The 25623-nt window shown below is 39.0% G+C and overlaps 2 protein-coding genes across 2 annotated transcripts; one reads left to right on the plus strand and one right to left on the minus strand.

The window, feature by feature from the left end:
* Positions 1 to 20: 20 nt before the first annotated feature.
* Positions 21 to 11783, minus strand: smarca5 (SNF2 related chromatin remodeling ATPase 5). The gene is made up of 24 exons (XM_084715150.1): positions 11522 to 11783; positions 9201 to 9326; positions 8939 to 9105; positions 8748 to 8848; positions 8552 to 8652; positions 8250 to 8429; positions 7063 to 7218; positions 6837 to 6968; positions 6606 to 6674; positions 6368 to 6477; positions 6017 to 6243; positions 4675 to 4796; positions 4403 to 4555; positions 4150 to 4282; positions 3854 to 4002; positions 3641 to 3763; positions 3221 to 3328; positions 2963 to 3076; positions 2728 to 2850; positions 2146 to 2278; positions 1932 to 2050; positions 1523 to 1735; positions 1012 to 1122; positions 21 to 494 (listed from the first exon to the last, which is right to left on the minus strand). Exons 1-24 carry the CDS (start codon positions 11591 to 11593, stop codon positions 429 to 431), a joined length of 3108 nt encoding a protein of 1035 aa, XP_084571276.1. The 5' UTR covers positions 11594 to 11783; the 3' UTR covers positions 21 to 428.
* A 2203-nt stretch (positions 11784 to 13986) lies between these two features.
* Positions 13987 to 25585, plus strand: usp38 (ubiquitin specific peptidase 38). The gene is made up of 11 exons (XM_084715151.1): positions 13987 to 14144; positions 16121 to 16811; positions 19422 to 19557; positions 19699 to 19828; positions 20074 to 20175; positions 20583 to 20741; positions 22118 to 22311; positions 22422 to 22515; positions 22615 to 22721; positions 23404 to 24745; positions 25397 to 25585. The coding sequence occupies exons 2-11, from the start codon at positions 16130 to 16132 to the stop codon at positions 25565 to 25567; spliced, it is 3117 nt and encodes a 1038-aa protein (XP_084571277.1). The 5' UTR covers positions 13987 to 14144; positions 16121 to 16129; the 3' UTR covers positions 25568 to 25585.
* The last annotated feature ends 38 nt before the right edge of the window (positions 25586 to 25623 follow it).

The raw sequence follows: 25623 nt of genomic DNA on the forward strand, positions 1-25623 counted from the left end.
TTACCACACATCTACACACATTGTTAAAAAAGGGGAACTTTATTTGTGACGCTCAAAAAGACATTTTCTACTTCACATAGGAAGATAAAAGAAACAAATGTTTTCTTAAAAATAAAAAGGGTACATATCGTATCAAGCAATGGAATGTGGTACAACCAACAGGCATAAATACATTTATTTCAATTTAGTACTAGTAAAAAAGGACTAGCAAACAAAAAACTAAACCAGCACAGCTGCAGTGTTTAGGTAAGTGACAACAAGGCAGGCTTGTTTTTAAAGGAGCACTTCCTAAAACCTAATACCACGAGATCAGTCCATCAGAGGGTTTTACACAGTACATTATCACAGCCTGCAAAACAAACACAGACACTAGGACTAACGATGCTGGAGCTGGCTGCCGCTCTGTGCACAGTAGACTGTGAAGGTGTTCACAACTTGAGCTTTTTCCTGCGTCCTCGACCATCTGCAGTTCCCTCTGACTTCCGTTTCTGGGCCTAGAAGAGGAGAAAATTATTAGGAACGACTTCACGAGCAGCGTCATGAGAGCCAGTGCCTACCAGACAATCTCAGTGCTGGATTTATAGTTTTTGAAAATGTTTCCATGACAGGGTATCAACAGTACTGAAAAATTACATTTAATGAACACCTGGTCAGATCTGTATTGTGATTAGGCATTTTATTTTGGCAAATTTAACTTTAAAAATAAAACAGCTTTGTGTTTCTCAATGTAAAGTATAAAGAAAATCATTATGAAACTCTGTTATTGTATCAGCACTAGTATGGAACACTGGAAGACCATTTCTGCCTTTATATTCACTACTAACTCATTATTTTGAGATACTAACTCATTACTTCTAGAAAGTTCCTCATTATCAACCTAATCATTAATTTTCCATCACACTGGCAGGAATGAGCTTCCACACTAGACAAATATTGCTCAGACAACCTCTCAGTTAGCACCAATAAACACGTGGCTTTCTTCCTGTTATACAAGATGAACCTGTAACTTACCGAGCCGGTTTTTGGGCCCCGTTTCTTTTTCTCAGCCTTCTCCCTCTCCTCCAGCTCCATGTTCTCTCTCTCTATCAGTGTGATGAGGGTGTTACATCGCCTCTGGAGCTCCTACACACACACACACACACACACACACACACACACACAACCAAATGTAATTTTAATTTTTAGTTTAATTTTTTAACTTTAATTTAAAAAAAAAAGACCAAATCAAGGTTATTAACACTTAACCAAAATAAAAGTAAAAACTAGGCTTAAGAAAAAAGAGAAAGAGAAAAAAAACTAACTGAAGGATATAGTGTACTTAGAAAACTAAACTAAACAAAAAACATACATGAATGTCTTTAGTTTTAGTCTCTAGTCAATATGGTCAAATTTGTCAACACAATTATTTGACTCGAACTTAACTGAAGCGAAGAAACAAAAATAAAAAGTAATGAAGAATAAAAAACTGCAACTCTGTCACCAAAACAAAACATGAGGAATATCACAAAGAAGCCAAATGTACCATGGCAGTCCTGGATTTGAGGAACCAGTCGAAGCGGAACTGAGGTGAGTTGCGGATGCACTGACGCAGCTCGTCATACACGCTCTCCTTGTCGAAGCCCAGCTTGTGAAGCATGCATATAAGGAAGCGGTCCTCCTCCTCCGTGTAGTTCTTGCCTTTGTTGGTGCCGTAGGAGATGCGGAGCTGATGGAAGGGAGCCTTGTAGCGGCCGATCTGTGCGAGGAGATGAGAAACATATTGAGAGACTGTTAATTAATCAGGAAGAGAAGATAATGTGATGATGGAGAGATAATTAAGGGTTCACAAAAAGATTTAGAGTTTAAGTGTTTAACACATGGCTTAATGAGATAAAGCTAATTAGGGTAGTTAAAACAAGAAATGGATGGCCAGTTGGTTGACAGTCAGCTACCTTTGAGTCCAGTGCTTTCTTAATGCTGATCCTTCTCTGGATCCGAGCCTCTCCTCTCTCTATCTGGGCCATGATCTTCTCAATGTCCTGCAGCTCATTACAGCGCTCCCAGAATACAGCTGGAGGAACAAACACACATGAAATCACTAAAGATGTAAAGAAGTCACAAGTTTGAGTTTGCCTGTGGAACAGAGGATTAAAAAAAAGTAATTACCAGAATATTCCATGACTTCCTCTGGAGTTTTCCCCTCAACCTCTCTAGCAATATTCTCAATGTCATCTCTTCCCCACTTCTCATTGGCTTTGATGAACTGGTTGAAGTCACGTTTGTTCCAAATAGTAAATCCCTGAAACGAAGGCACAGATAGTGAAAATATGCACAATTGAGATCCAGAGACAAAAAAAATAAAATAGCATATTAGCCATAAATGGATTGATCTGATTGACTGTATAGGGTTTGTAGAGCATTGCAAGAGTGAAATTCAAGCACTTTCAAGGTACCTGATAGCAAAAATTTCAAGACACGCCTCTCAAAGCCTTTGTCAGAACATCTAAACTGTTACTACAAATGCAAGTGCAAAAGGTAAAGTCTAACCAGTTTAACCATTTCACCATTTGTTCATATTAACTTTGGCTGTATGTTTAGATCACGATTATTCTATGCTTGCTGATTTTCAGAGTAAGGGGTCAACTAACTCAACTTCCTAACCTGAATACAAAACAGTTTAAACTGAGCGTTTTCCAACCTTTCAACTTTGCCCTGACTGTATTTAGTATTAGTAAGAGTAATCAGTACCTGCTGCAGCAGGTTCTCCTTCTCCTCCAGTTCCTCCTCTGACAGAGCCTCAGCCTCGTCAATCTTCGCCTGCTCTTCTTTTTGGACTTGGGCTGAATTTGGCATGTCTGGATTACGGGGAACCTGAGGAAATACACCCACACCAACTTAGAGACATTTCTAAAAGACATTCATTCTCCAAACTAATATGGATAAATAATCTCTTTCTCATCTGAAAAAAGAAAAATCTTTATACCTTGTAGCCTATGGTCTTTCTGTAGAACAGAATTTCTTTCTCAAGAAGCTCAAAAAGACGTGGGGGGAAGAACTGGAAGTCCTGGACATTTGGCTGCTTGGGAGGACGGGGAGCCTGGGAAATGGAGTCAAACAAACAAATGTTCAGCCAAATATGTAACTGGATAAATGACATCTATAATAAGAACATTGCAATTACACATTCTGTTGCATCAATGCTGTGTATCCTCAGGGTGATTACAAAGTGATCTGTCCATACCTTGGGTGCTTTGGGCTCACTGACTCGCAGAGCTTCTCTGAAGTAGGCATCCACAGCATAGTTGGCTTTCCTTTCTCTCTTGGGTGGCTCGATCCAGTTGGTAATGACCTGAATGAAGACACAAGAGAGGAAACAAGGTACAAATTCAAAGATTGATATTGTCAGATTAAGGCGATAAAAGACTGAATTAGAGCTTCAACAATTAATTATTTTTCAAACAAAAATGTCAAATATTTGCTGGTTACAGCTTCTTAAATGTGTGGATTTGCTTTCTGTGTCATTTATGAGACTAAATGAAAAGTCTTTGAGTTTTGGACTGTTAGTTTGACGAAAGATGTAATTTGAACACATCATTTAGGCTCTGGGAAATTGCAACAACCTTTTTTTTACATTTCATATAGATTGATGTAGTCCATTTACCTTTTTCTTCTCTCTATAATCTTCCCCTTCGAATGTGTACACACTGCTGTTCTCTGTGTCCATGGTGAAGTTTCTTAGAGAGCTCTCTCCCAGTTGAGACAGCTTCTCCTTCATTTCCATTGTCTAGAAGAGGACAAGAGTGCTAATTTTATTATTTTACTAGATACAAAAAAAACATTGCCCATAGATTTTCACTAATGCATCCAGACTCACCTTCCTTTCACCTCTTTCCAGGATGGCATCGATGTCGTCATCTGTGATCTCACTCTCTTTGGAGGCAAACACATGCGTGGCACCATGACGGATGATGGACAACATCTCATCCTTGCCCAGCTTGTTAGCGCTTGGATCCACAAGTCTTCCTGTTAGACAAAAACAAGACAACTTAGGAGTTAAGCCAAATCTTCATTTATTTTGTTTTTCTTGTGTACCAATTTTAATTTGCCGAGATCCATTCTGTACAAAAGCTTTGGATTATGGTTCCCGATAAGACAGGAGAGATGTGTTACCTTGCTGGATGACAATAGAGTCCAGGCGCAGTTTCATCTCGGCCCTCTCCACAATCCTCTCCTCCACTGTGTTTTCCGTGATGAAACGAAACACGCGTACCTGCTTCTGCTGACCAATTCTGTGAGCTCGGTCCTGAGATTAAAATAAATAAATAAATAAAACTGGTCAAGTCCTCTCAACATGATACATTTCTAGAGACAGAGATGATCAGATCCTGTAACTCCGTACTACCGAATAAGAAACGGTACTCACCATAGCCTGAAGGTCGACTTGAGGGTTCCAGTCTGAGTCGTACAGGATGACCACATCCGCTGTAGCCAGGTTGATACCCAGGCCTCCAGCTCTGGTGCTCAACATGAAGATGAACTTACTGCTGTTGGGCTCATTGTAAGCGTTGATAGAGATCTGAAAACAAACAAACATGCATGAAAATGACATTTATGTAACTAACTCGTCCAATGGTTTCCTGAGAAAAATCTGATTTAATCAATGGCATCTCCTTAGGCGGGATGCGAGCACCACACCTGTCTTTCCTCATGTGGCGTCTGACCATCCAGGCGACAGTAGCCGTAGTTCCTCCACATGCAGTAGTCCTCCAAGATGTCCAGCATCCTGGTCATCTGACTGAAGATGAGCACACGAGAACCTGAAAAGAAATGATGGTAGCATCAGCAAAAGGGATGAATAAGAAAAGTGGTCCTTTTATCATAATTTTATGACATGTTATAGTTTTTAGTACACTATATTTATATGGCAGCTGTACTTACATTCCGTTTAAGATTTTACATAGAAAACATATAATGAACTTAGAAATACAACACACTGTTAGAGATTAGACCAGTGCTTCCTACACTATTTTTGTTGTGACCTCTTACAAATAATATAAACAAATAATCATAGTCTCTCGCTGGGGCCCTTTGTTACTTTTAAGATGTCTGTAGCTGTGTTTCCATTCAAATGCCTGTTTCCATCCATGACCATTATACAATTATTTGGAGTTCATCAAGATAAGCAGTGGGTGGCGCCATTTTTCCAATCAGAAAACCATTATATCATTGCAGAAGAAGAGAACGCAACAAGATGACATAATTCAAAGTAGGAAATGGGATGGAAATATGAAATTTCTGCTTGTGTGATGAATGAATGTGAGGAAGGTTACATCAGATCTGTGTAAAGCTATCATGAATGTATTATAGAGCCATAGGTGCGATGAAGAAATTCTCAGAGTGAAAACAGCAGATCAGTCTGTGAATTAAATGTTCATTACATCAGAACGCGTTAAGAAAAAGTGTTTCTATCACCCATTAACTCCTCCAAAAAAGACAACAACCACCTCAAGTGAGCGTATAAACTTTTTTGCAAAAGGTTTTCAAATTTTGCCTTTTCCAATGAGATACTTCAAAATCCATACATTAAAGGAAACGCGGCTTATGAGTTGTTAGTAGTTTCATCAAGGAATAATTTCCCCTCTTAACTTCTCAAATCATTTATTTTCTCACAACTGACAACAAATGTAAACATTATACAGGAGATCAGAAAATTGTTTTTTTAGTTTCTTCTGTCTGACCCCATTAATCATGTCACTTTTTTAGTTACATTATATTCCACTGAAAGTACTTCAGTACTTTTATTTCAGCAGGATTTTGAAAAAAAAGGACTTGTCTGTGTAATAGAGGATTTTAAGATCGTTGTATTGGTACTTTTACTTAAAAAATCTGAGTACACCTTCCACCAATTATGAATGATAAACACAGGTTTGGTTTTGTTACACGTTATCTCAATGTTCTAAATCATAAGGGTTCTGTAAGAGAAATACTGTAGTTAACAATAAATTATCTTGAAATGACAGCATGGCCATCTACATACCCTGCTCCTTCATCTTTGGCAGCAGCTTGTCCAGCACCGCCATCTTCCCGCTGTTCACCACCAGGTGGAGATCGGTTGTGTAGGGGGGGCCGGGTTCGGCTCCGTCGAACAGGTATGGGTGGTTGCAGCATTTCCTCAGCTGCATGAGGACGTTCAGCAGACGCATCTTGTCCATCTTGCCCGCAGAGTTCAGGATGTCAATGTCCTTCATCAGAATCTTTGTGTACCTAACAGGTTATGACACCAGTCAATATTACATACCAGCCTACAACCATTTACCATCAAAATACAGATTACTTGAAGCTGTACAGAACAAAGAAGCTTAGGACTCATTTGATTGGGAATGCTTACCATTCTCGCTGCATCTTACTCAGCCCCACATACATCTTGATCTCTTTTTTGGGAAGCAGAGTCTTCTCCACATCAGCTTTTATACGACGAAGCAAGAAAGGACGCAGGACCTAGAGAAAAAAAAATTCCAGATCAAAAGAGTGCTTTAACCCGAGCAAGACTTAAACAGCTTAATATATACAGTATATATGTAATATATATTATCTGGAAGTTGATGTGAGGATTATTCAGTACATACAGTGTGAAGACGTTCGACCAACTTCTGATCACCCAAGCAGTTGTTTGTGTCAAACCAGGAATCGAAGTCCTTTGTGGGAAAAAAATGTCATTAGTCCTAGAAAACAGAACTTTTTTTTCCAAAATAACAGACTAGAATCACATCAGTAAAACTAAGGTCTCCAGCTTTAGAAGTGGGTTACCTTCTACTCAAACACCTCGTCAATATTGTGCATTTCTAGGTGATTCTTACCTCTGATGAGTTGAAGACATCAGGCAGCAGGAAGTTGAGCAGAGCCCACAGCTCGTGGAGGTTGTTTTGCAGGGGTGTTCCAGTCAGCAACAAACGATTGGTGGTCTTAAATTCTCGCACAATTTCTGATAGCTGTGGGATTTTTTTTTTTTTTTTGCATCATTAGATAACTTTGTAAAATACTGACGTGTAAAGAATATCTTTTTTATTTCTAGAGCTGTCTCACCTTAGATTTCTCATTCTTGATCCTGTGGGCTTCGTCAATGACCAGGTATCTCCAGTTGAACTTCTTGAACACCGCCTTTTCAATGAGGAGCATCTCGTAAGATGTGACGCACACGTCCCATTCTCCAGGTAGCAGCACATCTCGGATCAGGGCAGTCTGAAAGTGAAGCAAAACCACTTTTGTTTTATTGTTTCAACCAGCAATACACATCTTAATTTCAGTCTGACAAGTATCACACAGCAAATTTGCATATTAGTCCCAGTAAGAAAAAGTTTTTGATTGAAAACTAAAAAATTCATCAGTGAAAATCAAGTTGGCTGTAGTCGTGAGTCACATTGTGTACCTCCAAGAATCTTGTGCATGCTGTTGACAACTATAGTGTCCACACAGTCCTACTCACTCCTCTTTATGCCTCCACACATACAGTACAGACAGTAATTTTTATTTATTTATTTATTTTTTTAACACAGTTTCGTTCAAGAGTCAAGATGTTAAAAGTCAAACCGGTACTACAAGTACAGTCACGTCAAAAACTTTGGCTGGGATGCTACATTACAAAACAACAGTATGTCAAGTAATAAAAAATGGAGGAATAATACGAAAAAAAATAAGTATCATAGAATAAAATGTGCATTCAAAAGATAAAATGTACAATTATACAAATAAAATATCATGTGAAAGTATATATAAATATAGAATAAATATATATAGAAGCAAAAATGAGGAGCATGCAGTTTTTGTAGAAAACTGAGATGCTGTAGAGATATACGCTACATTCATCCAGTCCTCAGTATAAACCAACAGGGAAAGATATCAAATGATCTAGATGATGCTGGAAATCAAGCTGGCTGGTGTAATTTGGAATAAATGAAACTGACCTAAATTTTGCACCAGTTATTTTGGGTTGGGACGGTATCATTAAAGCCAAACCTGAGGCCAGTTTCATCACTTTTACACAAGACATTCAGTCCAAGTTCAAAGTATGCTAATGCAATGATCAGCTGAATTAGTGGTCTACTGATGTCATCAAAAACGCTCATTCTGCACATAAAAAACTGACTTGCATAATGAAAACTGGGGCAGCTATACTAAGATATTTTATGTCTGGGCAAACTAAATTACCACTGTAAAAACAAGCACATTAAATCAAGCAAATAGGAAACATTACACAGTAGAACACAGCCTACCCTCTCATCTCTGTTTCCGATCAGGCAGACTGCACGGAGTGAGGGCACCCATCTCTTGAACTCATTCATCCAGTTGTAGAGGGTGGACTTGGGCACCAGCACCATGTGGGGACCAGGGATGTTTCTGTAGTGCTTCATGTAACCGAGGAGGGCAATCGTCTGCAGAGTCTTCCCCAAACCCTGTGTGTGTGTGTGTATAAGAAGGAGCAAAACATGTAAATACAACAATATTGTAAGATATACATATGTGTTACTCCCCTTAAATATAGAGGCAACAGTTCTGACTGTGAGAAAGTACTGACCATTTCATCAGCGAGGATGCCGTTGATGCCATTTTCATACAAAGAGATGAGCCAGTTCAGACCACGGACTTGATAGTCTCTCATTTTTCCTGTTTTGACGTCTGAGAGAGAGACAAAAACGAAACTCACAATCATCACCTCTACTCATCGTATATATTTGCCTGTTAAGCGCACATAAATACAGATGATTGCTTACAGGAGGGAGAATCATCAAAGCGAGTGCAGACATTAGTAGTCTTGGTGCTCTCGTTCAGAAGCTCTTCATCCTCCTCTTGCTCTGTGCGGCGATGGCGATTGCTGTCAAACACAAAAACAAATGATAAGTCAAAATTACAATGATAAAATACCCCTATTAAATAAAGCTGTTTAATGTGGGTGTGTACTCACTCTCCAGCAGACAGCAGGTTCTGTTTCTCATCTTTCTTGATGCGAGGGCGTCCAGGCTTCATCTTCAGTGGGGAGGTGGGGGTCTTCTGTGCAGCTGGTTGGATGAAGTGAGCAAACAACTCTGTTTGCTTCAACAGGTACTCAAATCTGTTGGTCCGGTCTGTTTGCTACATACACAGGAAGACAGTATTGTTAACTTACACATCCATAACAGAGCAGTGAGCCATGAAATCCAAGTTTTACCAAGAAAACGTGTCCTTACCACTTTCTCTTCATACCCCGGAGTTGAATCTTTAGTTTTAGATGAGGAGGAGGAGGATGCATCTTGTCCATCAGGTCCTGCATCTGAAGATGACTCTTTCCCAGCATCTGAAGAATCAGACTTCTCCTGAGCAGAAAGAAAGAAAACTTGTTTAGTGGATATTCTATTATATGTCCAACAACAGCACACAGGAACAGACTAAACAAACTGCCAGCTGTGTTCTGGGCAGAGAGAGGCTGAGGGTGCATGATAAAAAACTCCTGGCTATCAACGACATCTGCCAACCTTGCCTGCATGTAACCTTAAACTCTCTGAGCAGTGTGTGAAGGAGCTCTATTGCAAGTCTTTTGTCCCTGCTGCAATTACCACTATTCTGGGCCAAAATAACTGGAGTATATCACAGTACTCAGCCTCCTGCACTACTGTCTTTGTATTATTATGCAAACACTTCACACTGTTTTTGGTGCATTTCATGCTGAGAATTCTATTTGCAGAGACAAGGTGCTCAAAACGCCCACTTTAATTCCCTCAAGTGATTTTTTTTTTAAAGCAATCTTTGTTCCTTATTTGTCACTTCTTTTGTCTCAGTATGTTGTTGTTCTTTGTTGTAATTTTTCTGTCATTGTGTACTGTATTTAGTGCCATTATTAATTTTTAATACTTTATTTTGTGTATAGTAGGTGGTAGTAAAAGTATGCAAGTATCATCAGCAAAATTTATTTAAAGTGTGGAAAGTAAAAGTGCTTATTGTGCAGTAAAATGGTCTGTATTCTATCTGATGTTTCTGGATTAATATTACTGCTGCATTAATGTATACGTTGCATTTTACAGCTGGAGATATTAAAGGCTGAGCTATTAACTCCTTTATAGCCTGTTGGGTAGTTAAATCTACAGCAATGAATCATACTCTATGAGATCATTGTATGTTTGTAGCATTGCTGTCCTGTAAGAGCCACTTACAAGAAAAACATGTCCCGTTTTCAGCTTCGTGACAACGCATTTTTCAGTTAGTCCAAAAGAGATTTTTAAGTTCATTTAAAATCAAGGAGGTGCTGATTTTTTTAAAAGGGATATTTACATCAGGTCCGATGGGCTCAACAGCATAAGAAATAGAAGAGTTTTCTGGAGATTTATGTCTTCTACTGGACAGAAAGGGTATGAACTTTTTTTTATCTGAAAGACAACTAATAACTTTAACTATCTCAAACTAACTCAAAAAAGTAGTGGAGTAAAAAGTGAATTATTTGCCTCTGAATATAGTGGAGTAGTAGTAGATATTTTAAAAGTTACATAAAATGGAAAGATTCAAATAAAAACATATCAAATTTGTACTTCAGTACAGTGTGTGTGTGTGTGTGTGTGTGTGTGTGTGTGTGTGGTGTGATAATGTGCCCAAGTGAACACCATGTCAGGGCTTTAGGAGTCTGGGATTACAAGGAGGAAACTTTTTAGGTTTTTCCTTACATTTGAAAACTTGTCACCATTCACTTACACTGTTTGGGAGATTTTGCAACGCTGCTTTCCTGTGAAACTCCAACAGTGTTTTGAGGACTAAAAAAAACCAAACCATGCCAAAGAATGGCATGAGGATGAGTAGATAATGACCTCATTTTCATTTTTGGGTGAACTATCCCTTTAACTCTCCCTGCATTCAACAAAGTTTCATCCAATCTTATTTTAACTGTCGAGCTGTACACCTGACAGCTTCGTCCATTTAACGTGGGATTTTAACCAAAAACTCAACACAAACGGGAGCAGGAGCCAAGTCGCAGGCAGGCAGCGCTGTAGCAGCATCCCTCTCCTGCTGCCCTCACTGTCCCACTGAAAACAAAGACGCGGATGGGACAGCCGAGCTGAAGCGGGCTGCCGAGCCTTAACTGATCTGAACGAGATCTTTCCAAGAGCCAGATAACACTCACAATCAACTCTCTGGGTGAATCTGGCCTGGGGGTAAACTAATAGTACGCTGGGACTTTTAACTTGACAATCGATGTGTGGCTAGCGGTGCTAAGCTAGTTGTGTGAGCGCTTATGAAACAGCCGGCCTTGTTGTGCTATGTGCTGTAACGTTAGCTTCAGTCCCGAGTGGATGGGACCGGGCTGCTGTTGTCGTGAGCTAACGATAGCCGCGGCTAGCTAACTAGTTAGCTCAAACAGCCCGTATAAACATTAACAAAGTGAAAGTTTAATTTACCGGGATTTGAGGAACAAGTATACGTAGATGAGGGACGAGGGTTTTCAAAGACTGAGACTTGTGTGACGGGTCTGTGAAAGGTGTACGCGTTGTTGAGAGGAGACAAAGCCCATTTTAAACCATCTTACCTCCGCTCCTCCGGCTTCTTCAAGTTCAGTCTGCTCTTCCCGCTGTTCCACGCAGTTTGCGCTTTCGGACATTTTTACTCAAATACCCCTTCAAATCAGAAATATCGTCCGTTATTAAGTATCTTATGAGATCCCGCAAAGGAGCCGTTAAAGATATTCCGAACTTTCTCACGATAAATGAGAACTATCTTGTTGTTTATAATGAAAGACACACCGGTTGGTCGGAGGCAGCACGTTCGCGCTAGTAGGAAGATTGTTCTCGGGTACCCGCGTTCACAGCAAGGTATCGCGAGATTTGCGTATGCTGCCTTCCTTGACTGTAGGATGTTTTTTTTTTTTTTTACATGTGAGTTGAAACACGTATGTTATATTTTGGAACCCTTGAGAGCATCTTTTTTCGTGTGGATTAACTAGCGTGACTTTTTTTTATGCTTTTCAGGATTGGAAAACTTTTGATAATTTTAACATATGAAAATATATAGTTTGGTTTCCAAATGGAGGACAGGAAAACATAGCTTGGGGATAATAAGTTATTATTATTTTGGCAAAATATTTCATACACAAACAAAGTTTCCTATGAAAATTCTTACTAAATTCTTATAAACAATTACACATTAAAAAATTTAAATATAGAAAAAAAATCAAAAATCTTTATCTTTATGAATGTCTATGTACCATTATTCCTGATTGACCATTTGTGGGGATTTCGTATGAGTTTGTTTATGTTTTTTGTGTAATTATGTTTTGATTTCATTAATATTTATTTTTGTCCTGTACTTCTTATTTTTGTTTGATATTGCTACGACTTGCTCAGTTGTTTTGTATTCTCTAGAATATGATGTGTCTTTTTGATTTTACTATGATACTAATACTGTGAAAACAACAACAACAATAATAATAATGATAATAATGAGAAGAAGAAGAAGAAGAAGAACAACAACAACAACAACAACAACAACAAATGGGTTCCATTGATTTCTTTATACAGCTAATTATTTTAAACCAAATGTTTATTTATATTTATATACACTTGAATTATACACAGCTTCATTGTCAAGACATGAAACAAATAATTACTTATAGCTTGACAAACAAGCATACATCAGACTGCATTGTCAGTCTAAAGTTTTTTTTAAAATCTGTCTATACATTGTAAATTACTTGAATTATCTCATTAACAGTAAAGATCATTTCATTGCACACAAGAACTGAATACATTTTCCAAATTGTAAAATGTAAATAAAATGTTGCTATGTTGGTTAAGTTTATTTGCAGAATAGAGTATTATTTCACAAGTAGTTTAAAGGCTGAACTTGGGCTTGGTTAAAAAAGTCCAGCCTACACCACAGTAGTTCATTTGGGTAAAATATACTGTAGTATTCTAAATGTTGATGAGTCACCTGAACATGTCAGCAAGTGAGCAAATTTTGCTTTAAGTACAGTTCACACACTTTTTGTAAACATTTTAAGGTTTGTTTCATGTACATCCAAAGTAGTTTGCTGCGATATATAAACTCCATAATTGTAACATGATTATTACAGCATTTTAGTAATTAGAAATTTAAAGAATTTCCTGATTAAAACACACACACCCACACACACACACACACACACACACACACAGCTTTGTACTCCTTGATTTTCTGAGATCAAATTTAATGTCTACTTGTGTTTTCTAAATCTCCTCTTTCATCATCATTTCATCATTTTTTGATTCTACATCGTTTTCACATTATTATTATCATTATTATTAATTTATTCATTTCATTATTTTATTCTATTTTTGCAATATGGCTGACTGCAATATAAAAAACAAAACAGCATTATAATGAAGTACTGTAGTGCTGCAGTGCTCCCCTAGCCTACAAAGCTTGTTCTCCAGATGTAAAAAAGCATGTTTTTTTGGTGCAGACCCCAACAAATGTCACATCATCATGAATTAATGTTTTTGTCAGTTAAAAAGGAAACTCATGCTGCAAAAATGATAATTCCCACTACTCATGAATCATATTGCAATTGCAATATTTGTCAAAATTATCACAATATGATTTTTTTTACGATATTGTGCAGCCCTATTATGTATGGTAAAAATGTAAAAAAGAAAAATTATACCCATGTAGGTTATGTTTCAGGGGTTCACAAGAGACACCAAAAGAAATCCTGCAGAGTTAATTTAATTGCTGCCAAAAGCCAACTTCACAGGGGACTCAAAGAAAAAGAACCTCACAGGAGACCTCTAAAATGGAGATGAACGAGGTGTACATGAATGCAGCACATCCACTGTACAAAAACAGCTCAGAAACGCAAAAATACCTAAATGAGTATTTGACTGAATTTAAATATTGTCATTAAAACGTTCAAAAACATCGCAGCCGCAGAATCAATGATTTTATTACTTCAAATTCAACATCTGCGTAACAGGCAATCTTTAGACAAAAATTGCTTCACTCAGGGGCCCTACCAGCACCTCTGTCTACAGGAATGACGTCAGTGGACAGTTAATCAGCTGATTCTGAGCGATCAAATGAACCAAAATAACGCGGTTTTATCTGTCAAAAGAGGTTTAACATCCACCGACAATTGACGGTAATCTGGTGGGACACGGTTGACATGCTTTATCTGGGTAAGTGCAGACCGTAAAGCTTCTGTATCGCGGCAATACATGTCGGTATTTATGCTAAGTCAGTGGAACCTAACGTTACTCAGCTAACGTGAGGCCTGTTTGGTTGCTTTGTTCATTTTTCCGTTGTAGAATGATGTTAGAAACAACTGTCGCTATAGATTGAGAGATCATTCTCCGGTAGTTTAGTTGTTTTTTAACCAGTGCCATGTTTTAATTACCAGACGGGGAGAAATAGGTTAAAGTTAACGTTACAGCTAACCTTAGCAAGCTAGCCGCCTGTGTACACACAAGCACAGATAGCGGTTGGTCGCTGTTCCCCTGAAGTGGACAGACAAGAGCAGCAGCAGCAGCAGCAGCTAGCTAATAAATTAAGTTAATCAGTATGTTGACTTCGGAAATTAAATACATTTATAAAAAAATAAAATAAAATACCACTTCACAGTCAAAAAACACCATAAAGAAACCGCAAAATTTAGACAATATCTGTGACGGGAGACACTGAATCCTCTTTAACTATTAATTAGGTCACTTTCAGACTTGTTTACATCCCAGACATTTAGACAAATATACGTTTTTCAAGTATTTATCACATATACGTTTCGTGATTCTACTTTAAAGTAAGACAACCCTTATAAATGTTTTATAGATGGCTTATAATTAGGTTGTTAACTAGGTTAAGACTTTCTAAATCATTAATGAGCTGTTACAACACATTAGTTAAAAAAAGACCAACATTGCAAAATAATGAGCCCACATTTAACTGTACTGTTCAGTTTCAGATTTCATTTCTTACTTAGCTGGCAAGTAATTGTATTTAACCACCGTTAGTCAAAATGTTTCGTTTGCCATCAAACTAACATAACAAATTACAGATTCATACAGTAAGGCTTTGGCAGTATTCTTGACGTTGACGACGCTTTAATACTTTACAATAAGGCTCCCTTTTGCACGTTATAAATCCTAGTAACTCATCATATGTCAGATTAATTAGTTGTAAGCAGCAACTGGGACTTGCCAAATAGTGAGCCCACTTTGATGTATGAAAACTGTTGTAACATTTGAAGAATCGTTTATGAATGATTTCTAAAGTATTACAGTTTATTGAAAACTTAATTATAACATATTTATTAATGCTTTACAAGGGTAGACTTATCATATAATGATAAGAGTTACTTGGCTTCACTGGGAAAAATAATAATGGGTTTTCCATTCATAAATTTAATTTGGTACTGAAAAGATCAGTTGATTAGAATAGAATAGAAAATTAATCTAAATGAAAATAAATTTAAACTATAATTATGAATTGTACTAATTTTTCAAGCAAAAGTGTTCTTCATTTGATGGTTGCAGTTTATATAAAGATTTGCTTGTTTTCTCTGTATCACTAAATTAATTGAGGACTGCATTTTTCATTGTTTTTTTGGCAAATTGGTAAAATATTTAGAAAAAAATAATGCGAAAGGTCAGTTAGTCTACAATTAATTCCTAATTTAAATGTAGTAATTGAAATTTGTCATTAATCATAGGGCCAAGCATTGTATTAAGATGTATTACTTTTTTCCCAATTTCTGTGCTGCACAGTTGTATATGAATTATGTTTTATGTCTGTCTAACACTTAAAAGGCCCAGTCATCATGGCGTAAAGCAACTTTTTTCGCCTCAATAGGCACATCACAGTAAAGCTCACAAGCTCTACATTCCAGTTGCAGCACATTAAAGCTGAGTACACAAGGTCTACCTTTGAATACTGACAGTCTGTGCACTCGATGAATGCAGACACTGTGTGTAGACTCTGAGAGAAAGGACACTACGCTTCAATAGGCTTTTTTCAATACAGACATTTTGATGTGTCAACGTAGGAAAAGCACCGGTGTTATAAACAGCAAAATAAATGTGGCCCTCACATTTTATTTTACCAATAAGTATGAATGCAGACGTTATGTGACCTTTCTAACAAGTGTAATTACTTCCTCCAGACCATCATCATGGACAAGATTTTGGAGGGCCTTGTGAGCTCCGATCACTCTGTTCCAGTGAAGAGAGCCATTGTGAAGAAGGTTGTGGAAGCAGCAGAGAAGGAGGTGACTGAGGAGCAGTGTCAGTCGCTGTTTACTCTCACCACCCGCCTCATCTTGGTCGGCGAAGATGCCTTTCAGAAGCAGATCGGCTTCCAGGTTTTGGATGCCTACGCGCGCTACCACCGCCCGGAGTTTGAGCGTTTCTTCAGTAAAGACTTTGTCCTCAGTCTCCTCCAGCAGGGCTATGGCCAGCTTGACCGCAAAGACCCAGCCATCATTGACTACATTCACTGCTGCCTGCGGCTTCTCATCAGCTGCCCCTCAGTGCTGGAGATCTTTAGCGTGATCCAGGTGGAGGTTTTAAGGATGGTGTGTGAGCGTCCGGAGCCCGCTCTTTGTGCCCGCCTGAACACTTTGCTGTCAGACTTTGTGCAGTGTATCCCCAAGGATAAGTCGGGCATTTTGTTCTGCCAGCAGCTGGTGAGGACCATCAGCTATTTCCACTGCTTCGCCAGCCAAGAGCGGGAGCTGAGAGAGTATGTAGGTCAGGTGACAAAGGTTAGCACACTGCTACAGAACATCTGGAAGGCTGACCCCGCCACACTGCTCCCCTCGTTGCAGGAAGTCTTTGCCATTATTTCTTCCACAGGTGAGATGTCTTACTTCATTCCTTCCTTCCTTACTAAATGATCATGGTAGATGGGACAGTAATGAATGATTAATCAATTATTGTTTGATAACTAATAAGATACAAAACACATTTTTTCCCCATTTTAATTTTTTCTCATTTTAAGGTTTATTTTAAGTTTTGTTATTCAACAAATAGCTCCGACAGACAAAAAACAATATGAAGTATCACAGTGATGACTGATTAATACATTTTTAATCGGTTAAATTCTTAATTATTGATCAAAAATTAACATCCTTAGTTAAGCGGTATAAAAAGTATCTTATTTCATACTTTCAAAAAGAACTGCTTTTATTTTTCCATAGCGTGATACAGGATTTGTACAAAATCCTGAAAGTTGTGAAAATGGTCAGTTTCATGGTTGGTTTGCAAATTTTGTGCATTTTCCTGAAATGGTAGTTGAAAACACAAACAGTCAATTAATATTTAGCAAAATACAAAACACTTTTTTTTTCTTGTTTTCATTCTTTTCCCATATTTTATTATTTTTTTTCTCATTTTAAGTTGAGGTTAACTTATTCAACAAATGGCTCATTACTGCCATTTCTAGACTATTTTCAATGTTAGGAATAAGACTGTATGAATATACTTCTTGAGAAATGTTTGATTTTCAACGTAATTTGGTGTTTCATCAACACAATCAGTCACGCAAACCAAAAATCTATTAATATTTGAAATGAAACAATCTCGTTGTCATATTTGTCATTTATAACTTGATAAGTCCTCTGCTGATCCCTCACCTCAGACATGAGAAAGTATTAACTAAATAATAATTGGTAGTAGCGTAGTAATCTATGAATTGGTTAATAGATGTCATGAAGAAGTTTAAAATAGGAACAAATTTGGATGTAGATTAATAGATATCTGCCGTTTATGAAAAAAGAGTATTTGCATTTGGTATCATGGAGCTTTGACTTATCTTGGCATTAATACCACATTTTTTTAGTGCATGATTTAGTGCCTGGGAACAGTTACCTTGTTTCATTTTGGTTTTTCAGGGCCCTGCCAATAGCTGACTTTGATCCCTTGGCTTAGTGCTCTCATTTGTATAGGTTGGATGTTCATCCAGCAATATTCAGCTTTATTGGCACGCTGGTTGTTTTCATTTTAGCAGTAGTGGCCTCATTTCGCACACTTGTCGAAGCTTAGTGACACTACCTTCAAATCCACTGATTCAAGGAGTATATTTCCCCAGTGGCAAATATTGAAAAGCATTTTCTGTGAAGGTGTAGTTAAGTTAAGAATGTTTCAGCTAAAGTCAAAGCTGCCGTCTTTTGTTGATGGTAAATTTTAGATATGTCCTGAGCCTACTGTGCAGTGTTACAAGTTACTGAGCTGTGGAGCATCAGAAAATAAACAAACAGCAGGCAGCAGCTTCAGTTGAATAGCTGTACTGACAGCATGCGTCAGTGAGCAATGCGAGGGTTAAAAGGTCACTCGGCCTCAATTTCAATGACAGTTTTCAGGTGATCTGTGTTTCTAAAGTGCACTGTTGAATTTGTGTTCATGCTGGGGAACGTGCTGTCAAATCCACAGATCCACACTCCTCTTCACAGATATTACACAAACACTATAATACACAACACAAAATATCACAGGTAAACCATCTAAGGAAAGTTGTGATGAGTTTAAGTGTGCTCTGTGTAGCTGTATTATGTATGAAGAAATAAAAATTCTACTCTTCTCAATATTGGCAGATACTTAGTATACTGATACTGGGGGCTAAAAACATGATTTAGACAGAGCTAGACAGATACTGGATTTTTCGGACTGATACTGATAATAGGGGGTTAAAAACATTACAATATTGATATATTAGCCGACATTATTTATGTAGATAGATAGATAGATAGATAGATAGATAGATAAAAAGAACACATTTGTTCATTTTTGCAATGATTTCCATTTCATGTAGGCAGGATATTTTACAGTTTCACCAATAAACTTTATTGTTCAAAATAATATCGGGGCACTGAAAGTAAACTTGGGTCCATAATATTGGTCGAGCAATATATCCCAAGTCAAACAATTGTCAAAGTCCTTGACAGGAAATGGACAAAACATCGAGACGACTTCAAATGTAATGTAACTAGAGCCAGACAGATATATTGGTTGGCTGATATTATTGGTCTGATACTGGTTTAGCACAGCTATATCAGTCTATATTGGTATCAACGTATATGTAGTCCCATATTTTTTTTACAGAACATTTATAGGCAGCATTTTGTGTATATTTGGTCCTTAATCTTAATCCAAATTGTGTTTTATTTTTATTTATAGAAATCTGTAAGTGATCTATGATCATTATATATACCAGTGAAAGTTTACTGTTTCAGTCCCCTAATATAATTTTGGATAATAGGTTCTTCAACAAATACAACCTTTGTGACACAGAATGTATAAAATAGTGCTGTCTAATTTGTAAGGACTTAGTGGTGGTGCTGTACTGCATTATATCAATTGTAAAATTTTACTTGGAACATGCATTCATACCCCACTTACTGATGCTAAAAGAAAAGCTTGGGTTTTGTAATTATGTGCCATTTCTGCCCTGATTGGTTATCCTTACAGACCCCTCCTTTGACCCATCCATTGCTCTGGCCAGCCTGGTCCAGCACATCCCCGTCCAGATGATCACAGTGCTCATCAAGAGTCTCACCACAGACCAAAATGTCAAAGATGCCAGCATGACTAAAGCGCTCTGCAGGTAACTCACACACCTTGTCAATGTGCTATTTTAAGTTATTTGTTGTAAATACAAATTATATAAGCAATCCGTGTAACTATAATATTAGCACATTTTTGCACATTATTTGCACCCCCACGTAATCGTCTTGTCTCTGTCTAGGATGATTGACTGGCTTTCTTGGCCTCTGGCCCAACATGTTGACACCTGGGTCATTGCTCTACTCAAAGGACTGGCTGCAGTTCAGAAGTTCACAATCCTCATAGACGTCACTCTGCTCAAAATTGAACTGGTTTGTAGAAAGAACTCCTCATTTTGAGTCATTTATGTACCTCAGAAAGACACTTGATAGAAATTGTATGCATGTTTTAGAGCAGATGTTAGGAACTGCAGTGATAATTAGCTCGATTGCAGCAAGGTTTTGACTAAAGGATATTTAGCCAGGGCTGGTGAAATGACTCACTTGAATTTTTGAATAATTTCCCCAGTTTATATAAACATATTCATGACATAAAGATTTCTTTTTTTAACCCGTAGGTATTCAGTCGACTGTGGTACCCCATTGTGCGGCAGGGGGCGCTAGCTGTGCTCTCCCACATGCTGCTGAGTTTCCAGCACTCTCCTGAGGCCTTCCATTTGGTAAGGGATCTCCTGTCTCCTCACAGCCCATTTCCCTCTCATATGGCCACTTTATTGGTTTTTTTCATTTTCTTCTTTTCTGGCTTAAATTACTTCAAAGCCGCGTAGACTTCTTTTCCCAGAACCCCAGGCTCGGCACCGCTCTTCCACTAATGATGTGTGAAACACTTAAATGCCGAGCAATGGCCCTTGAGTTGGCCGATTTCATTAGTATCTAAAAACATGAACAGTCTCAAAAATACCCAGTAAATGAGACTGAACCCTCAGTGGGGTTCCTGATGTTGCCACTACCCTCTGGCTGACCGTGCTGCACATTTCAATGATTAATATTAGCTGTACCTTCCAACGTTTTCAGCACCACAGTGTCCTCAACTTCTTTCTTTTCTCTTCATCCCTCACTGTCCCAGGTTGTTCCGCATGTGGTGCATCTCGTCCAGTCTTTGAGGACAGATGGTCTCCCCACCAGCAAAGCTTTCCTGCTGCAGTTCACTGAGCTCATACACTGCATGATGTACCAGTACTCTGGCTTCCCTGACCTCTATGACCACATACTAGAGGCCATCAAGGTAAAATCATTTGTTTAACTTTAGACTTTAGACCTCTTGAGATTAAGTGTCCTCACCAAGACAGGCGGCAGCAACAATAACACCATTGTAGACAAGACAAACAAAAAACAATTTAGAATGAACACAAAGAACAAATTACAGAACTGTAAAACATTAAAAGATTCTTCAACATTCAAAACATCTACAGCCAAATGTACAGGTTTCCAAGTCACTTAGAATCACTTTCCAATGAGACCAACTCCCAAAGATTTAGGTAGTTTTGCAACTGATTCCAAGCTGAGGGAGCAGCATACTGAAACACCCTTTTCCCCCAATTGAATATGGACTCTAGCGACTGGGAATGAAGACTACCCAGACTTTTTGTCAGCTGTTGACCTGTATTTAAGAGGGGAGCAGTCCAAGAACAGCCTTATCAGTAAGTGTATACTAATGATTAAGTTTAGGAGTGGACATGGTAGACCATCTGACCTGATCATACAGAGAGCAGTGTTGAGTGAGGACTTTGAGATTTGTGATAAAACATTGTGCAATGTGTAGGCATTGTGAGGATGCATGCATGTATATGACATCCCCATAGTCTATCACCTACATAAAGGTAGCAGCAAAACATCTCTTTTTGGCCACAAAGGAAAAGCAGAGACTTGTTTCTAAAGTAAAAACTCAATTTCTATTTCATCTTTCTCACCACTTGCTGAATGTGAGGCTTATATGTGAGAGTATCATCAATTTCAAGATAGTTGTACTGAGATGCACACTCAATCTCAGAGCCATGGGAGGCGGTGATGGATGGAAGATTCGATGGCTTTGATTTTGCATTTGAAATCGTCATGAGTTTCATTTTGTCAGCGTTCAAAACAAATTTCAGATCACTCAGGGTGCATTGTACAGTATTAAAAGAAAGTTGTAGCTGACGAAGAGCCTGATTTGGTGTTGACGCAGAGCAGTATATCACGATATCATTGATTTCAACATGGAAACGTGTTGAAACATTCTGAGCAAGACTGTTGATATTCATATAATGAATGGTAGTCCGAGGATCGATCCCTGGGGCGTGTCCTTGGATATACTAAGGGAGTAAGAAGTGAAACTTTCTGCATGTGCACACTGAGATCTGCCCAACAGATATTTTTCAAATCAACAGACAGAACAGTTTGTTCTGACAGTCCTGGTATGTTAAATCTTTGCTTCAATATGACATGATCATACACGACATATTAAAAATATTCACATACAATAGAACTATAACAAAATGTTGATCACCAATTGCAACAGAAGGTCGTTGTTTTATATTACATAAATAATCAAGACTTGTTCATTTTACCTCATAAACTTCTTGCATATATTCTCTATCTAATAATTTCAACTTGTCCTCTCAGGATCTCCCAAAACCTGGAGAAGAGAAGATCAAGTTGGTGTTGAATCAAAGTGCCTGGACGTCCCAGTCCAACTCATTTGCCTCAGGTCTTTTGAGGCAAACTGGGAAGTCTGAGACAGGCAAGACTGGCCTGGTCAACCTGGGGAACACCTGCTACATGAACAGCATCATTCAGACCCTCTTCATGGCCACAGAGTAAGTAATATATGCAAATACTACACACAGACACATTTGTTGATTTTTGTTTTCCATTTGTACACTGAATCTAAAAGCCATAGTCTGAGTGTAACTTTGTTTTTTCTCAGTTTCAGGCGGCATGTTTTATCATTACCACTAAATGGTTCCAACACACTGATGAAAAAGCTCCAGCTGCTCTTTGCTTTCCTTGCACACACTCAGGTTAGTGTTGTCTTGTGTAATAGATACTATGGAATATTACAACTGATGACGAAGACAGTTGATTGCAATATGTATGTGGTGCATGTCTGTTTCCTGCAGAGGGCAGCATATGCTCCCAGAAACTTCTTGGAAGCATCTCGTCCTCCCTGGTTCAATGCTGGCTCTCAGCAGGACTGTTCCGAGTACCTCAGATTTCTTCTAGACAGGTACAGTTGGAGTCCAAGCAGATTAGATCAGTCAATAGTAACAGGAGAGTGTCCAGTTAGTGTTTCAAATTTAAAATACAAAATTGCTTCCCTTACCCGTTGCCCTTTGCCAAATAGATTAAATCAGGCAAAATTATGTTTGTGTGTCCTTTGTGTGTCAGGGAATGAAAATCTTTGTTTTATATATATATATATATATGTGTGTGTGTGTGTGTGTGTGTGTGTGTGTGTGTGTAGGGCTATTCACCTTCAATAACAAGACGGCCAAACAGTAAAATCACTGGAGGCTTGAGAATACCTTATCAATTATTGGCTGCAAATAACATTTCCAGTATAATGTTAATGGATATATTACTACATGGAATAAATGAATCACAGGCATCCCATTTCCCCATTTTCATTTTAAGGGTATCATGACATAACCAATGCCATCAGATTATACGACCAGGTTCATATGTCTTAAACTAGCTCAGAGATATGCACCTCAGTTAAATTTTTCAGATCATACACATGCCAGCTTGATTTGGAGGCCTCTTGAGAGCCATAGGAAAATTCAAAAGGGCCCTTTCGAGCTTCCCAGCCTCTTGCTGAATAGGCCTCTGTATCACAGTGGCACAAGTTAAAATCAATTCATTGTTGTATTTTCTCCCAATGATGAATGTCCCTGTCTCCTGATTTCAAGGTTACATGAAGAGGAGAAAACACTTCAGGTCCTTGAATCAGCTAAGCCAAAGGTTGCCTCCCCTGTTGACACAAGCAACAATGACCCAAAAGGTCAGACTTCACCTGTGGAGGGAGAGGAGTCATCTTCGACTCCAGCAGAAATCAAACCTGGGAATGACAGGAGGACTTTGATAGAAACAATGTTTGGTGGGAATCTGGTCACTGGTATTCGCTGTATGCAGTGTAACTGCATCTCTGAAAAAGAGGAACCTTTTACAGACCTCTCTTTGGCCTTCTGTCCTCCTGCCACCACTCAGGACAGCCCTCAACCTGAGGGGCCCTCAGAGGAGCCCAAGGTTCTCTGTCAGGGATCTGTCAACGGCGGCAGTGAGATTCCCGAGCCAGGCTCGGCCAAAGCCCTCGCTAGCAATGTCCATTTTGTGGCAGCGACAAATGAGCCTCCTCTCTCTGTGCCTGACCTGGTGAACTATTTCCTGGCTCCAGAGATCCTGGATGAAGAGAATGCCTACTTCTGTGAGAAGTGCAGCTCTCTCCAGCGTGCAGAGAGGACCATGAAAGTGGTGTCGGCACCTGAATACTTAATCCTCACCCTGCTGCGATTTTCTTACGATGCCAAATGCCATGTCCGGAGGAAGATTCTGGAAAACGTTACCATCCCGCCACTCATGAGACTTCCCGTACATGCCCGTTCGATGCCTACACAGTCCTCCTCTTCTCCCTCTTCTCCTCTACAAGTGGATTCTCCCGAGAGCAGCGAGAATCTGGCCAAGAAGCTCAAACCGTCTCAAAAAGACGAGGAGGAGAAGGAGAGAATAGACGGAGCAGAGCAGATAAACAGAGGAGGAGAGATGTCAGTCCAGTCAGTCCCCTATGTCCTCAGCTCAGTGGTGATGCATTCTGGTGTATCGTCTGAGAGCGGCCACTACTACTCTTATGGCCGCAACATTAACGGAGCAGATGGAACACAGCATCCAGCCAATCACTTTGCCCTCAAGGGGGATTTGGGAAATGGCCAGGCTGAGTGTAGCCTCTCCACTTGCTCAGCTCTTTCAATTCCACCTGAACAAGGAGACACACCATCTAATAGTAGCCAGGAGGCAAGGGATTGGCTGCTGTTCAACGATAGCAGAGTGACATTCTCATCCTTCCAATCAGTGCAAAACATTACAAATCGCTTCCCCAAGGACACAGCGTATGTGCTCATGTACAGGAAACAGGAGCTACCGGGGCAGAGCAGAAACGGAGGACTGATGGCAAATGGAATGAGACTGAATGCTGAGCCTCCCCTGCAGAAAGAACTACTGGATGCTATTATCAAAGACAACAAGCTGTATTTACAGGTGTGTGGGGGTGAACAAAAACACACAGGTGTTATGTCACTTATTTAAATCACTCTCTATAAATTATACCAATAAATGCAAACCAAGTGTGAAGTGATTAGCATTAGAGCAAGTATTTAATCTGCTGCTAAGAGGTTAAGTGGATATTTTGGCTGAAACACTGTGTATTTTTATGCTTTACCCGCATTTGACGTATAACATCATTATCACTGAGCCCTCTAAGTGTGAGGTTATTATGAAAGTCGAGGACTGTGGAAGATTCTCTCAGGTGGAAAGAAGCTGAGGGAAAACAGAGCGTACTTTCACAGATACCTAAGAGCCTGCACAGTATAGCAGATATTTTTTTGACTGAACTTGAAGCCAAATCTGAGCTGTCCTGCTATAAAACGGGAGGTGTAATTTCACGAGTCATTGAACTGTGCTATGTTGAGTTGACTTTCCAGTGCACTTGTATAAAGTGACTGAAGTAAATCACCTCTAGAGGGTGCTCTAATGATGTTAAGTGACAGCACTCACGCACTGCCAGTCACTTAAAACTACACCGATGCTAAATTAACTATTCCAAGTAGCTCGGGTTAAGTATATGCTTTAGTTTACACTTAAAAATAATCTAACTTGGAAACATTTCTCCTTCCTGCACGCTGTCAATAGGAACAGGAGCTCAACGCCCGGACCCAGGCTCTCCAGGCCCCTTCATCCTCATGCTCATTCAGGCCCAACGGTTCAGATGACAATAACCCACCAGGGAGCTGTGGCCCATCTGGTGGAGGAGGAGGAGGAGGGGGAGGGGGCTTCAATACCATTAGTAGACTGGTCTTCTGAAAGAAAAAAAAAAACCCAGATGAACTGGTACCGAGGGAGTCCTGAACAGTCATACC

The sequence above is a fragment of the Lutjanus erythropterus genome, chromosome 3 (assembly GCF_056507025.1).
Source record: "Lutjanus erythropterus isolate fLutEry1 chromosome 3, fLutEry1.hap2, whole genome shotgun sequence".
Lineage (NCBI taxonomy): Eukaryota > Metazoa > Chordata > Actinopteri > Lutjaniformes > Lutjanidae > Lutjanus > Lutjanus erythropterus.

Coding starts and splice junctions, on each gene's coding strand:
- smarca5 (XM_084715150.1), bottom strand. CDS start 11,593: ATGTCCGAAAGCGCAAACTGCGTGGAACAGCGGGAAGAGCAGACTGAA. Junction 7,219..8,249: donor TCGGAAACAGAGATGAGAGG/GTAGGCTGTGTT, acceptor CTTCACTTTCAG/ACTGCCCTGATCCGAGATGT. Junction 2,851..2,962: donor GAAAGACCATAGGCTACAAG/GTATAAAGATTT, acceptor GTATTTCCTCAG/GTTCCCCGTAATCCAGACAT.
- usp38 (XM_084715151.1), top strand. CDS start 16,130: ATGGACAAGATTTTGGAGGGCCTTGTGAGCTCCGATCACTCTGTTCCA. Junction 16,812..19,421: donor TGCCATTATTTCTTCCACAG/GTGAGATGTCTT, acceptor TTATCCTTACAG/ACCCCTCCTTTGACCCATCC. Junction 22,312..22,421: donor ACCCTCTTCATGGCCACAGA/GTAAGTAATATA, acceptor GTTTTTTCTCAG/TTTCAGGCGGCATGTTTTAT.